This window comes from Elaeis guineensis, chromosome 15 (assembly GCF_000442705.2).
Source record: "Elaeis guineensis isolate ETL-2024a chromosome 15, EG11, whole genome shotgun sequence".
Lineage (NCBI taxonomy): Eukaryota > Viridiplantae > Streptophyta > Magnoliopsida > Arecales > Arecaceae > Elaeis > Elaeis guineensis.
In genome coordinates this window covers 60840113-60856423 of record NC_026007.2, presented here as the reverse complement: position 1 = coordinate 60856423, position 16311 = coordinate 60840113, and the positions used below count along the sequence as shown (strand labels likewise).

The 16311-nt window shown below is 38.1% G+C and overlaps 3 protein-coding genes across 3 annotated transcripts; 1 reads left to right on the top strand and 2 right to left on the bottom strand.

The window, feature by feature from the left end:
* Positions 1–658: 658 nt before the first annotated feature.
* Positions 659–2146, bottom strand: LOC105058121 (cytosolic sulfotransferase 8). The gene has a single exon (XM_010940918.4). The coding sequence runs from the start codon at positions 2070–2072 to the stop codon at positions 978–980; it is 1095 nt and encodes a 364-aa protein (XP_010939220.3). The 5' UTR covers positions 2073–2146; the 3' UTR covers positions 659–977.
* Positions 2147–4945: 2799 nt separating this feature from the next.
* On the bottom strand, positions 4946–6368 carry LOC140854083 (flavonol 3-sulfotransferase-like). The gene has a single exon (XM_073249494.1). It carries the CDS (start codon positions 6307–6309, stop codon positions 5215–5217), a length of 1095 nt encoding a protein of 364 aa, XP_073105595.1. The 5' UTR covers positions 6310–6368; the 3' UTR covers positions 4946–5214.
* Positions 6369–12522: 6154 nt separating this feature from the next.
* On the top strand, positions 12523–13260 carry LOC140853974 (uncharacterized). Its single transcript, XM_073249095.1, has one exon. It carries the CDS (start codon positions 12523–12525, stop codon positions 13258–13260), a length of 738 nt encoding a protein of 245 aa, XP_073105196.1.
* The last annotated feature ends 3051 nt before the right edge of the window (positions 13261–16311 follow it).

The following is a 16311-nucleotide window of genomic DNA, read 5'->3' as shown; positions in this document are numbered from 1 at the left end:
AGACTGCATCTAAACCCATCCAAATTAATTTCATCTTGCTTTCGCGCATATCTATACATGTTGGGAATTCAAGCTGAACCGCAAGCTTAAATCATTAAATTTTGGACCCAAATAATATATCAACCCCATAACTTTTTCTTACTATCTAATATAGGGTTATCTTTGTGTACATGGATTTCTGCAAGAGTTGTTCCTCAGCTATTTATATTTATTAATATAGGGTTATCTTTGTGTACATGGATTCCTGTGAGAGTTGATCCTCAACTATTTATATTTGTGATGACTTATCCATGTGATGGACATATATCTTTAAAATTATTGTCGACTCATAATCATCTTTAAATTTCAGTGGATATCGCCTCCGCATACGTACTCATGATCATCTTTAGACTTCAGTGGATGTCGCCTCCGCATAAACGAGATATTTTTCGCTTTGACTCATGACCATCTTTAGATTTCAGTGAACTTTTAAGCCTTTAGCCTTTAATAGATATTGATCGTTTAGAATCTCATGATTTTATTTTTTAAAAGACATCTCATGTTAGAAAAAAAAAATTTAATTTATATAAATTATATTTTTTTTAACTTATAATCGATATAGAACTAAATAAATTTTTTTATATTATAATAAAAATAAATTTTAATTATTTAAAAATAACTCATAGGACAATAAAGTTTATAAAGAGAGTTAAATCACACTCTCTCTTTATGATGCAAGCGGAGGAAAGAATACCTTCGCCCAGTTTATTTAGAAAAGGATAAAAGAAGGTGAATCACACTTTGAGGCACATTTAATTCATGATATTTCTCACAAAAGCTGAACCGGATTCCCTTCCTTTGCAGCATCTTCCAAGCAGGTTCTCCCAGCAGTCAGAGCGGATCCTTCTCATGGTCTTTAGAAAAGGATAAAATAAGCTAAATCACACTCTGAACGCACATTTAATTCATGATCTTTCTCAGAAAATTAAAGCATGCTACTACACTTGGTGAACTGGATTCTCCTCCTTCGCAGCAGCTTTCAAGCATGTTCTTCCAAGGGTCAGACCGGATCCTTCTAGCTTCTCTTGGGTGATTTCGTCCAGCCTCTGCGCCATCTCCGGACTCAGATGGCTCTTCCAATCCCCCACCTTCCCTTTCCTAAAAAAAAACGCAAATGTTGGAGGAGCTGTCGGGACTATGGAGTTCATTACACCAGTAGTATTTATCTCTAGGTTGCTGAGCTTCTCAAAGCTACACAACCTTATGACCTCCTCCACCATCCCTTCCTTCTCTTCGTCCGGGGAGAATGGACATCCCATGAACTCCGCCATTCTTTTCACCTTTGCCACCGGCTCTTCCATCAGCTCCTCGTACTTCAAGAACAGCACCTTGTCGGGCCTTCTCAAGCTCTCCTTCCAGTACCCGAGAGCGTGGTCCCATATCAGCCCAAACGGGCAAACGCCCTCGCAGAACATCTCGAAGGTCTTCGTCAAGGGAATCGGCTCCTTGGCCGCCTTTGAGCTCATCTTCGCATTGAAATGCCACCGGGAGACGATCACATCCTTAGGGTCTCGGCAGATGTATATGATGCGGCAGCCGGAACCCTTGATCGAGTCCGATAGCAGAGAGTAAGTCGTGTGGGAGCTGAAAATCCGAGGAGAGGGCAGGGCTTCAACCATGGATTGCTGGCCATCAAAGAAGAGGCTGTCCAGGTACTCCACGCACTGATGGGGGTTGAGGCTCAGGAGCGGGTGGTGAGCCAAAGGGTGTTGGATTCGAGTCATGATGGCGAAGGCCAGGGCCTTTAGCCAGGTGGTTCCGGACTTGGGGTAGCTCACGAGGAGGAGATCATCAGGGCGGGCCGTGAAGCGTTGCCGGACGGCGATGATGCCCCCGAGGAAGTATTCAGGGATCCAGACGCCTTGGTATTGGCGGAGGCGGATGGGAACCAATCCTTCATCTAGTGGGAGGGTGGAGATGAGATCGTCGAATTCTCCCGACTGTTTCGGAGTTTGTTCTTCTCCCTCTTGCTTTCGTTTCGAGTCTGGTTGGATCGAGTCATCCAAACTGGAAAGAGAAGGGAGGGTGGCCATGGGAGCAAGCTTCCTTCCTTCCGAGCGTCTGTACCTCGTTTTCTTATACAAGGACCAGCGAGTCCATCGGCGCGGACTGGCGAACAGCTGTACTAAATAATAATTTCGTTTTTCTTTTTTTATTTGTACAATATGATTTGGTTGACAACCGGCAACACCAAACCTTTCAACCTCTCCCGTGAATCGTACCCCCAAAAGGGCAAAAATAAAAAAATAAAAATCCCCGCGAAAGGGATATTACAATGGTTTGATATTTCTTCTCTAACATGATTAGGGACAGGGGTTGTATATTTCACTCCAAACAAGGATTTTTTCGCATGAAAGATGAAGCCCAAACCAGTGCGAGATACGAATCTTGAGGATCCCCAAGGTTTTTTTTTTTTTTGGGTAGAAGACCCCTGAGAATTGAATGCGACCAGCAATGATATAATTTCCCTTGACACGATGTACAAACCACCACGACGGGGCCCACAGTTTCATAATGTATCCTCTGCAGTGCCTTCGGACCCATTGTGATTTACGTCGTTGATATTTTTTTAAATTTAATTTTTATAAAAATTTAATTAAATTAATAATGATGAATAAAATTCATCATAAATAATTAATTTTATCATAAATTATTTTTTTATGACTAAAAATTTTTATCATAAATAATTTTTAGAAAAAATAATTTTTTTAATGATAAAATTTTTTTATCAATAATATTAATTATTTACAATAAAAAAAATTTTCAATATAAAAAATTATCAATGATGTTATTATTTTCGACTAAATATTAGTGATGAAAATTTTATTGCTAATAACTATTAGCAACGAAAATCGATTATTAGCGATGAATTTTTTTCGTCACTAATATCCTGTTTTGTTGTAGTGAGAGACTTAGGAGGAAAACTTTATGAATAGTATAAGTGGTTTGATGAGAAAGACTATGGATAGACAGACTTGATGAGGAAAGAGAATATATACAGTTATGAAGGATCTTTCTTAAGTGTGTGTTTTATTTTTTTTAATTATTTTAGTTATGGAACTAACGGACCCTGTTAATAGGAGAAATTTAATTCATATTTGACTTCTAAATTTTTTTTAAATATATAAAAAAATATGTTATAAAATAAGACCCATCCTATATGATAGTCTATAGTGTCCATCTCATATGATTTTTGTTTCGAGTTGGCGGCTAGGAGGAGCTGATTGCTCCATTCTATATGGACCAATCAACTAAAGAGATATGCTCCATCTCAAATTTTCTCCACCACTTTCGGTGTACAAAGAATTTCTCTTAAGGATAGTTTGATTGAGGATAATCTGGTATGAAAAAATAATTCTCATGTTAGATTACCATATTTGGTATGAAAAAAGAAAGAAAGAGAGTAAAAAAATTGATGAATCCCATACTTATTTTTCGAAGAAAGAAGGTAAAATAAATATCATGAAGATTGATATTTGATAAAATTACGATAATCCATACCTTGACAAAAATACCTCCAATAAAATTATATATTTAATTATTAAATTTATTCTGATATCTTTCAAATTCATTCAATAAAAAAATTTTATAAAAAAAATTAAGATGAAAATAATATTATATAAACGGCTATGTGATTAAAGTCATTACATAAAAATTAATTGAAGATGACACTACTATTCGAATATTAAAAAATTATTTTATTTTTAAAAATATATTTATAAATTTAATTAATTTCTATGTAAATTTATTTTCAATCAAATATAATAAATTTTTTAATATTATTATTTAAAAAAATTCTCATCAACTCAATATAATAAAAATTATTTTTTTTATAATTATTTTTTTAAATAAATAATTTTTAGACATTATCAGATTACCCATTACCTAACGTAACCCAACCAAACAGGCCTTGGATAATTCCAAAGCCAGATACCAAAGCGGTGGTCGCCCCCCACTTCCCTCCAATAAACGAGTCTCTCAGAAAAGCAGAGGATAGTGAGTTACAAAAGCCCCCTTCAAATGTCAAAACGAGAAAGGAAAATCAGAAGAAAAAGGGAACGCACGAAAAAACTCCGCACCCACACCACTTGGATCGATAGTGAAGACAGCTGGCGTCAAGATAAGACATATTCTCTGCAATCATTCATACACAAGGACAATAAATTGGGTCACTTTCCTCTCACCAAAAAAAAAATTGAAACACTTTGGGCAGAACCCTGCACGGCGGCATGCGCTGGCTTCCATTACAATAGCAAGCGAGTGCAAGCAGAAATCCAAAAATACAATAAAAAGCTGGCAAATTAAACTAAACCTTCACTCCCAGATTGCAGCTAAACCCATCCAAATTAATTTGACTATGTAACCTCTCTAATTTTTTTTAATACAAACAGACCGGCAATAACTCAAATAATTAAGATATAAAATATCATATAAAATTGACGGACAAATAACTCCTGACCTTTAGATTCAATATTCTAAATATATTACTATAAAAATTACAATCCAATCTACTGTATTATCTATTTTTTGATAAATATATCGAATAGACAATACAGCACAATGAGGATCCATCAGCTGCGTGACATTTTTTTTTTTTTTTGCGCATACCTATACACACACATGTTGGAATTCAAGCTGAGCCGCACGCTTAAATCATTAAATTTTGGACCCAAATAATATATCAACCCCATAACTTTTTCTCACTACCTAATATAGGGTTATCTTTGTGTACATGGATGTCTGAAAGAGTTGCTCTTCGAAATGATTCAAGCTACAGAGTTGTTTATAGTTGTGATGACTTATCCATGTGATGGACATATCTCATTGGAATAATAAACTCATGATGGGACAACAAAGTTTATAAAGAGAGTTAAATCACACTCTTTTTCTTTGTGATGCAAGCGGAGGAAAGAATACCTTCGCCCAGTTTGTTTATAAAAGGATAAAAGAAGGTGAATCACACTTTGAGGCACATTTAATTCATGATATTTCTCACAAAAGCATGTAAAACTTGATGAACCTGATTCTCTTCCTTTGCAGCATCTTCCAAGCAGGTTCTCCCAGAGGTCAGAGCGGATCCTTTCCATGGTCTTCAGAAAAGGATAGAATAAGGTAAATCACACTCTGAACGGTACATTTAATTCATGATCTTTCTCAGAAAATTAAAGCATGCTACTACACTTGGTGAACTGGATTCTCCTCCTTCGCAGCAGCTTCCAAGCATGTTCTTCCAAGGGTTAGACCGGATCCTTCTAGCTTCTCTTGGGTGATTTCGTCCAGCCTCTGCGCCATTTTCGGACTCAGATGGTTCTTCCAATCCCCCATCTTCCCTTTCCTAAAGAAAGACGCAAATGTTGGGGGAGCTGTCGGGTCTTTGGAGTTAATTACACCAGTAGTATTTATCTCTAGGTTGCTGAGCTTCTCAAAGCTACACAACCTTATGACCTCCTCCACCATCCCTTCCTTCTCTTCGTCCGGCGAGAATGGACATCCCATGAACTCCGCCATTCTTTTCACCTTTGCCACCGGCTCTTCCATCAGCTCCTCGTACTTCAAGAACAGCACCTTGTCGGGCCTTCTCAAGCTCTCTTTCCAGTACCCGAGAGCGTGGTCCCATACCAGCCCAAACGGGCAAACGCCCTCGCAGAACATCTCGAAGGCCTTCATCAAGGGAGTCGGCTCCTTGGACGTCTTTGACCTCATCTTCGCGTTGAAATGCCACCGGGAGACTATCACATCCTTAGGGTCTCGGCAGATGTATATGATGAGGCAGCCGGAACCCTTGATCGAGTCCGATAGCAGAGAGTAAGGCGTGTGGGAGCTGAAAATCCGAGGAGAGGGCAGGGCTTGAACCTTGGACTGTTTGCCATCAGAGAAGAGTCTGTCCAGCGACTCCACGCACTGATGGGGGTTGAGGCTAAGGAGCGGGTGGTGAGCCAAAGGGTGTTGGGTTCGAGTCATGATGGCGAAGGCCAGGGCCTTTAGCCAGGTGGTTCCGGACTTGGGGTAGCTCACGAGGAGGAGGTCATCAGGACGGGCCGTGAAGCGTTGCCGGACGGCGATGATGCCCCCGAGGAAGTATTCAGGGATCCAGACGCCTTGGTATTGGCGGAGGCGGATGGGAACCAATCCTTCATCTAGTGGGAGGGTGGAGATGAGATCGTCGAATTCTCCCGACTGTTTCGGAGTTTGTTCTTCTCCCTCTTGCTTTCGTTTCGAGTCTGGTTGGATCGAGTCATCGAAACTGGAAACAGATGCGAGGGTGGCCATGGGAGCAAGCTTCCTTCCGAGCGTCTGTACCTCGTTTTCTTATACGAGGACCAGCGAGTCCATCGGCGCGGACTGGCGAACAGCTGTACTAAATAATAATTTCGTTTTTCTTTTTTTATTTGTACAATATGATTTGGTTGACAACCGGCAAAACCAAACCTTTCATCCTCTCCCGTGAATCGTACCCCCAAAAGGGCAAAAATAAAAAAATAAAAATCCCCGCGAAAGGGATATTACAATGGTTTGATATTTCTTCTCTAACATGATTAGGGACAGGGGTTGTATATTTCACTCCAAATAAGGATATACATTCCTTCGTGCGAATCCACCGTTGGATGAAGTAAAATCCTCAGAATGATCTGTACAGATGATGAAGGAAGAAATTCGAAGTACTTTGATATCTAATGCGATGTGCGATCTAACGGTCAATATTGCGAAAAAAAAAATGAACAACCAGTTTTTCGCATGAAAGATGAAGCCCAAACCAGTGCGAGATACGAATCTTGAGGATCCCCAAGGTTTTTTTTTTTGTGGTAGAAGATCCCCGAGGATTGAATGCGACCAGCAATGATATAATTTCCCTTGACACGATGTGCAAACCTACCACGACGGGGCCCACAGTTTCATAATGTATCCTCCGCGGTGCCTTCGGACCCATTGTTTATTTCATACAGCTTTCTCCAATGAGTCCAATCCTGTCCTGGCTGTAGCTTGTTTATTTCTTCGGGTGCGATGCTACCATGCTGAACATAAATAAATTGACATATTCTGCCTTCACCCGAACGATAGACGCGAGTTCCAGCGCAAGAAAACTCCATCTCAAACCTGATACCTAATACGTGGATATACTCTATTGATACTGTAAAGTCATGAAAGAGCGGTATTAATTTAGTTGCTGATCATTAAGTTATTGACACCTATAATTATATAATCAATCTATAAATTTATTTATTTTTATTTTTATAGATTATAAATCATGCTTTTTCGAAGTTAGAGCTATCACAGCCGAGAAGAGAACTCTGGAAGAAAAAGCTCTCATACAGCCAGCTCGCATAGTTCTGCAGTACACATATCATGTAGTAAACTCTGATATTTTAGATATTCTCTTTTATATTATTTTATTTTTTATTATCTAATATAACATTCTTTATGATGTCTTGATACTTTCAGATTCGGATGACGTGAGATCACCAATGATCCCACACTCACATAGAACAGCGTCTGGCTCTCAGATTTAGCGGCATGATAGAGGATCCACTTGGTTTGTGGTACCTCTGACTCGACCGAAGGATAAAGAGTCCGTCCATATTTAGAGCCGCACATAAGTACTATATATCTTTACTGAATATGTTTAAATTTTAACTATTTTAGAATCTAATATTTATTGTTCAAAATAAATTTTGTAGCACATTTACAGAGTTTGGGATGCCTCATGTGGTTACCGGCATCTGACGATTGATGCCAGGATCGGTGAACGAGTTCTCCAATTGATCATCGAGGGCTCGTGATGCAGCTTGGGAGATATTTCTGATAAGTTAAAGATCTTTAATTTTTAAATTCGTAGTAGGTTTGTATTCTATTTATTAATACATAGTTACTTCTATTTGCAGGAGTACTATCGATTCGAGACTCCTCAGAATGAGGAGGTTGACCATCGGACCTTCGAGGAGGTGGCCATGCGGAGGTTCTGAGATGGGCTATACAGCCTTCAACAGTCCATCATAGAGCACTTCAGTTTCGAGTCACTATCGGACTGGAAGCCTTATATAAATCACTAGATACGGGCAGACAAATGGGAGACCCTCTACGACCAATGGAGTATTGAGGAGTACTCTGGTAGGCGGCAGAGGTCACGGCAAAAATCGATCCACCCAATAGTATCTAATCAAGTACATTGGCAGCTCCGTTGGCACACATATCGTGACCGATAGATTGATAAAAATTCTACACTTAAATTAATTTCATATTGAATTGATCATATGTATATTTTAATTGATTTAATTTATTACATATTTATTATAGAAATGGCATCTGGGTCGTGCACCAGGATAGCTACAGATATGGGAGGCCACATACCAGTCTAAGAGAATTGATGATTACTTAAATCCTCGATCTCGACAGATCACGGTAATAGCTTAAAATATTATTTATTAAGTTTTTATATATACTAATGAATTTCTAAACTGTACAAGCGAATTACGCAGAACCATCCTCTCAGCCCCTTCTTGACCTCAATGGATGGCTCAGGACCACCAGAGAGGTGAGTAGGAGCCAAGTCATAGGATTCGATCATAACTTCGATCCTCCAACAGCTCGATACTCCTCTCAGGGCTTGATGATCAAGACGTGGGCTGACACACATATGGAGGAGGTCGTACAGAGACTTTGGAGCCAACAACCTCAGAGCTTCAGAAATGTCGTCTGCGACACAGTCATAGAGATTCTCCAGAATCCATATTTGTGCAATCAGCTAGGCTCATTGTCACAGCCATCACAGTAGGTAAGTCTATTAATAATTTTCTTTACTTTTTTTAAATTTTTATATTTAGAAGCTTTAGATATTTAGACCTAAGTTCGAAAAAGAGATCTAGGAGGTAAAAATTCAATCTAACCATCCAAACAATGAGCCGGAGATGTATATAGCTCCGTATCATCGAATAGAATGTGTAGAAATAATCTGTTCGAGAATCGAAGTAGTATATCGAAATATATGTCTCCGTATCGATATATACGCTTTCATATTGAAGTTGATTAATAATATTTTATTTTTTTCGTTACAGAATGCTGGGATATCAGGCTCTCATCCATCAGCTACTGGAGATGACGTACAACAGCAGAAGGAGGATGAGGAGAACAATGAGAAGGATCGTATATGATTTTATATATATATATAATTTTGATACTTGTAAAGCAGTATCTGTATATAAAATTATATAATTTATATTTTTAATATAATATAATTAATTTTATATTTATGATTGTGTTACATAATTGTTATCTTATTTATAAAAAAATTTAAAAAATATTATTATTTGTTACTGTAATTAAAGGAGGTTTTAAAATATTTAATTATAATTTTTTAAAAAATAAAAACTATTAGTGACGATATTAGCAACACAAACTGTCATCGCTAATAAATTTTTTAAATTTTAATTAAAAAAAATTAAAAAACTATTAGTGACGACAGTAGCGACAGAATTGTCATTACTAATAGTTTTTTAATAATTTAATTAAGAAAAAAATAAAATTATTAGCGATAAAATTTTATCATTAATTATATTTATTAATGATGGTGGATTTACTGTCGCTAATAATAATAATTAGTGATGAAGTTATTTTCACTGAATTTTTAGTGATGGGAGTCCATCGCTAGTAGCATTAGTAATGGCAAACTCACTATTAGTGACGGCTACTCCTATCGCTAGTAACATTAGCGATGGCAATTGGCCATCGCTAAAAGTCTTTTTTCTTATAGTGTATTTAATAAAATATTTATCTAATATTCCAATACATATTTTTAGATAAAATGATATACAGTTTTCGTTAATTTTTAAATACAAAGATCTTAGGAAAGACGAAAAATTTGGAAAAAGAGAAAAGAACTCGAGGAAGACCTTATAAATAGCAAAGATGGTGCATAGGGTTTGGAAGAAGAGAAAGAGACTCAGGAGGAAGACCTTACGGATAGTATAAGTGGTTTGATGAGAAGGATAATAGATGAAGAGACTTGATGAGGAAGAAAGAGGATATAAAAGGTTATAAAGGGTCTCTCTTAAACGTGCATTTTATTTTTTTTTTATTGTTTCAGTTATGGATCTAACAGACTCTGTTAATAGGAAAAATTTAATTCATATTTAACTTCTAGATTTTCTCTTTAAAATATATGAAAAAAATATGATATAAAAGAAGGCCCATCCTAAAGAGATGCGCTACATCTCAAATTTTCTCCACCATCTCCAGTGTACAAAGAATTTCTCTTAAAGACAGTTTGATTAGAGATAATCTAGTATAAAGAAATGATTTCCATATCAGATTATCATGTTTGGTACAAAAAAGAGAAGAAAGAGATGGTTAAAAAATTAATAGATTCTAGGCTTATTTTTTAGAGAAAGAAGGTAAAATAAATATCATAAAAAATTAATATTTAATAAAATCTCAAGCGGTGGTAATCCATACTTGACAAAAATATTCTAAATAAAGTTGCATATATAATTATTAAATTTATTCTGATGTCTTTTTAAATTCATTCAATAAAAAATTTTTATAAAAAAATTAAGATGGAGATAGTATTATATAAACAGTTATGTGATTATAGCCATTACATAAAAATTAATTGAAAATGATAATATTATTTTAATATTAAAAAATATTTTATTTTTAAAAATATATTTATAAATTTAATTAATTTTTATATAAATTTATTTTTAATCAAATTAGTTTTTTTTTTGATATTATTATCTGAAAAAAAATTTTATCGATTCAATATAATAAAAATTATTTTTTTATAATTATTTTTTTAAAATAAATAATTTCTAAACATTATCAGATTACCCGTTACCGAACGTACCCCAATCAAACAGGCCTTCAATAATTCCAAAGCCATACACCAAAGCGGTGGTCCCCACACACTTCCCTCCAATAACTGAGTCTCCCAGAAAAGCAGAGGATAGTGAATTACAAAAGCCCCCTTCAAATGTCAAAACGAGAAAGGTAAATCAGAAAAAAAAAAAAAAAAAAAAAAAGGAACGCACAAACAAGCTCCACACGCGCACCACTTGGATCGAGAGTGAAGACAGCTGCCGTCGAGATAAGATAGATTCTCTGCAATCGTTCATACGCAAGGACAATAAATTGAAGCTTTTTTTCAGAATAATATAAAAAAAATTAAATATTAAAATATTGAAAATATTAAAATTTAATTGAAAAAATATTTAATTAAAAAATTAAAGATTTATTTCGTAACATATTTTTGATTATTCTTTGACATATTCTTGTTATTCCCTGTCTATATTTGGGTCTACATATTTGTATTTATAGATCTTTGTACACACTTTTGATTTAGAGTGAAGAAAAATAAAAAGAAATATCTCCTTCTCTTTTTCATCATGGTATCAGAGCTTCCAGATTCTGATCCATTCTTTCTTCCTTCCCCTTCTTAAAAAAAAAAAATTCTTTTCCCTCCGCCCACCTCTGCCCTCGTTTTTCATTATTATTATTTTTTTTTCCTCTCTTCACAGCAAACTGCTGCCATCTTTCTCTCGGGCATCGCCTGCGAAACCCCTTCCGACCGAAACCCCGGCGTCACCGTTCTTCCCGATCGCCACCGCAGCCATCGCAGTTCTCTTTCTCACCGACCGCCTCCGTCGAGCCCCTTCTTCCCGTCGAGCCCCTTCTTCCCGGTCGAAGCCCTCTTTTCTTCCCGACCGAAACCCCTTCGCCGGCATCCGCCGAGTCCATCCGAGCCTCTTCTTCCCGACCGAAGCCCTTTCAAAGCTTCCGCATCCGCCGAGTCCATCCGCAGCCATCGCCACTGCAGCCCCCTTCCTTCCCGGCCGAAACCCCTTCCTCCACCTCCCGGCCAACCTCTTCCTCTTCCTCCTCCTCGTCGCCCACCTCCGCTTTGGCGTGCCCGGCGTTGTGGCGACCTCTACTGCTTCCAAGCCCGGCGTTGTGGCGACCTCTGCTGCCTCCAACCTCTCCTCCTCTTCTTCCTCCTCCAGCCCCCGAAGGCGTCGCCGGTGACGGCAGCAATCCCGTGCTTCACGGGATACATAATCGGTAAAAGCCACAGCTTCCTTTTTTTAACCCTTACTTTTATTTCATTTACCAAAAAAAAAAAATGGAGAACTTTTATGCCTAGATACTTAAGAAGCCTGTATTTACGGTATGTCCGGTGATTCGTGTGTCTGGTGATTCATTGATAGTGTGTCAGTGAGATTATCATTTTGTTTGTATGGCCAATTCAATTACTATGCAAGATCTTGAAGGTCTGCTGGATCGGCTTATTACAGTTGCCACTCGATCGGGGGTTCGTCAAGAGATAGTGGATCGCTGAATGCTCTTCAAGTGGCTGTAAAACTTGATGGCCCAACGATATATTTACAATGGGAGAGGAGCACTCGTCTACTTGTACAAGGGCGAGGCTTGGAGGAATATCTCACCGGCACAAAGAAGAAACCTGTTAATAATGAGCAGGATATGGCTCAATGAAGAATGGAGAACTCTGTTGTTCTAGCATTTCTTCTAAATACCATGACATCAAATGTGGCAAGAAGTGTGCAACTGCTGGAGATTGCACAGGAAGTCTGGGAGACGGTGACCCAAATGTTCTCACAGAAGCAGAATTCTGCTCAAGCATTTGAGATCTGTTCTCAATTACGTCAGCTTCGTCAGGGAGATTTATCTATCACTGAATATGCCACCGAGTTGAAACGTCTTTGGTCCGAAGCTGATCATTATAGAACTTTTGCTCCACAAAGCTCCATCGATGTTGATGGATTTCAGAAATATTTAGAAGAAGAACGGGTCCAGGACTTTCTATATGGTCTGAATCCAGAATATGAATCTGTCAGAGTTCAGCTCCTCGCCAGAGATATTTTACCTAGTTTAGGTCAAGTTTTCTCTACTGTTTTAAGCGAGGAGATACGGCGACGAGTGACTTCTGACTCCAATAGTTCTATAAGATCAGCCCTTACCGTACAACCACAGCAAGTAGGTGAGAATGTATGTTTTCATTGTAAAAAGCCTGGGCACACTAAGGCATTTTGCTGGGATCTCCATGGCCGCCCAAATCAGCCTGGGCGTGGTAGTCGAGGCCATGGTGGTCGTCGTAGTGGTGGAAGAACTAGAGGACAGAATCATGTTCGTGGATCTGCCCAAGCCAATCTCTCTGAAGAGACCGAGGGTGCTATACACAGCTTATCTACAGAGGAATATCAGACCTTCCGATGAATGATGGAAAAGTATGAATCATCTTCTAACACCACACCTTCTACTCTGGAACAGTCTAGCCACCAGGACGAATATCTTGATTCTTCTCTTTTCGCACACTCAGGTACTTCATATAAGTTATCACATGCATTTACTTGTGGGACATCCAACTCCTGGGTAATAGACTCAGGAGCATCCAGTCACATGACAGGGGCACCTAATAGTTTTATTTCATATTCGCCATGTTCAGGACATGACAAGGTCAGAATAGCTGATGGATCTTTTACCCCTGTTTCAGAAAAAGGATCCATTGACTGTACTCCTAACTTAAGATTATCATCAGTATTGCATGTTCCATCCTTTCCTACAAATTTACTCTCTATCAGCTCTGTTACTAGAGATTTGAACTACTCTGTCACTTTTTGGCCTTCACATTGTCTATTTCAGGAGCAGAAAATGAAGAAGATACTTGGGGGTGGTAGAATGCACAATGGACTCTATTATCTATCAACTGATGAGAAAAGTATGAGCTCTTCTTTGACGGGATATGCATTGTCTGCTGAAAGTGCCACTTCAGAACTTATGTTACATCATCGTAGGCTAGGTCACATTCCTTTTTCTATTCTTAGTCGCTTATTTCCATCTTTATCAACTATATGCAATAAAAATTTGTTAGTTTGTGATCATTGTGAATTGGCTAAACACACCAGAACAGTATTTCCTATATCTGGAATTAGAAGTTCTCAACCTTTTGCTTTAATTCACTCTGATGTATGGGGACCATGTAGTACCAATACTCTCAAGGGCCATAGGTGGTTTGTTACCTTCATTGATTGTTTTAGTCGAGTAACTTAGGTCTATTTATTGAAGGAAAAAATGGGAGTTTTAAACTATTTTAAAGAGTTTCATAAATTTGTAGGTACTCAGTTTGGTGTTGAAATTAAAATTTTACGTTCTGACAATGGCACAGAATACATTAATCAGGAGTTCCGTGCGTATCTTCAAACTCACAGAATTCTTCATCAAACCACTTGTGTTGATACTCCTGCTCAAAATGGAGTTGCCGAAAGAAAAAATCGGCACTTATTGGAAGTAGCCCGATCCTTACTTTTTACCATGCAAGTTCCTAAATTTTTGTGGGGTGAGGCTGTCTTGACCGCGGCTTACTTGATCAATCGTATGCCTCTAAGAACACTCAGGTTTAAGTCCCCCATATAATGTTTGAAAGGGTCTACTGATTATGTAGTCACTCCTAGGGTCTTTGGATGTGTTTGTTTTGCTCGTGATCATAGACCTTCAGTAGAAAAACTAGATCCACGAGCATTAAAATGTGTCTTTGTCGGTTATCCTGCTACTCAAAAGGGATACAAGTGCTATTATCCCCCTGAGCGACGAATGCTTGTTACTATGGATGTTACTTTTCGAGAAACTGAAGCTTATTATGGAAGTCGTCTATCTGATAATAAGACACCAGAATTACTTCTTCCGGGTGACTTTCTATACACACCAAATTCTGGTGCCCAGGGGGAGTATCATAGTAATGATGTTCAGAGGGAGCCTAGTATTGAGAATGATGTTCAGAGGGAGCCTAGTATTGAGAAAGAAGAAGAGTCCAATGTGCATTCACCACCAATTGCCCAGGTATCTCCACCGCTTGAAGCTTCTTCTCCAGAGTCTCCTAATGGTAACAATATTTTTACTACTTCTTCCATTTCTAATCTTAATATTCCTATTGCAAAATGGAAGGGTACTCGCTCAATTGTTCCTCCTGCTTGTTACCGTTATGATATCACTAATTATATTTTATATAAGAATGTGTCTCCATCTTATCAAAGCTTTATAGCTGCATTAGACTGTGTCTGTATTCCTAGTACCTGACAAAAGGCTATGGCAGAACCTAAGTGGAAGGAAGCAATGTTAGAAGAGATGACTGCTTTATCCAAAAATCAGACGTGGGATCTGGTCACTCTGCCAGCTGGGAAGCATCCTGTAGGGTGTAAATGGGTGTACACTATAAAGCAGACTCCAGAAGGCAAGGTGGAAAGATACAAAGCTCGACTAGTAGCAAAGGGATACACTCAAATATATGGTGTAGACTATGATGAAACCTTTGCTCCAGTGGCCAAGATGAACTCTGTTCGAACACTTATATCATGTGCTGCTAATTTTGGCTGGGAATTACATCAGTTAGATGTAAAGAATGCATTTCTTCATGGAGATCTTCAGGAGGAAGTATACATGCAGATACCATCAGGATTTGAGACTAGAGCAACAATTGAAAAAGTCTGTAAGCTAAAGCGCTCACTTTATGGTCTTAAACAGTCTCCTCAAACCTGGTTTGATCGATTCAGTCGGACTGTAAAAGGAATGGGATATAAACAGAGTAATGCAGATGATACTTTATTCTATAGACATCTCAAGGGAAAGAAAACTATACTCTTGGTTTATGTTGATGATATTGTAATAACAGGAGATGACCATCATGAGATTAAACAACTCAAAGAAAAACTAAAGCAAGTATTTGAAGTAAAAGATCTGGGTCCACTAAGATATTTTTTGGGAATAGAAGTTGGACGATCATCCAAAGGTATTTTTCTGTCATAACGAAAGTATGTACTAGATTTGCTTTCTGAGACTGGGATATTGGGGTGTAAACCTGCTACTACTCCAATAAATCAGAATCATCGAACAGTGACAGATGGTGGAACTCCTGTTGATCGAGAAAGGTATCAACGGTTAGTTGGAAGGTTGATATATCTTTCACATACAAGACCCGACATAGCCTATGCTGTCAGTGTCATCAGTCAATACATGCATGATCTACGAGAATCACACATGGAGAGAGCTTTCAGAGTATTACGCTATCTGAAAGGATGTCCTGGTCGTGGTTTGTTGTTCTCCCAACACAACACATTCCAGGTTGAGGGATTTACTGATGCAGATTGGGCTGGATCATTGGATGATAGGCGATCTACTTCTGGGTATTGTACATATGTAGGGGGTAATTTAGTTACTTGGAGAAGCAAGAAACAGTCAGTGGTGGCTAGATCATCAGCAGAAGCTGAATATAGA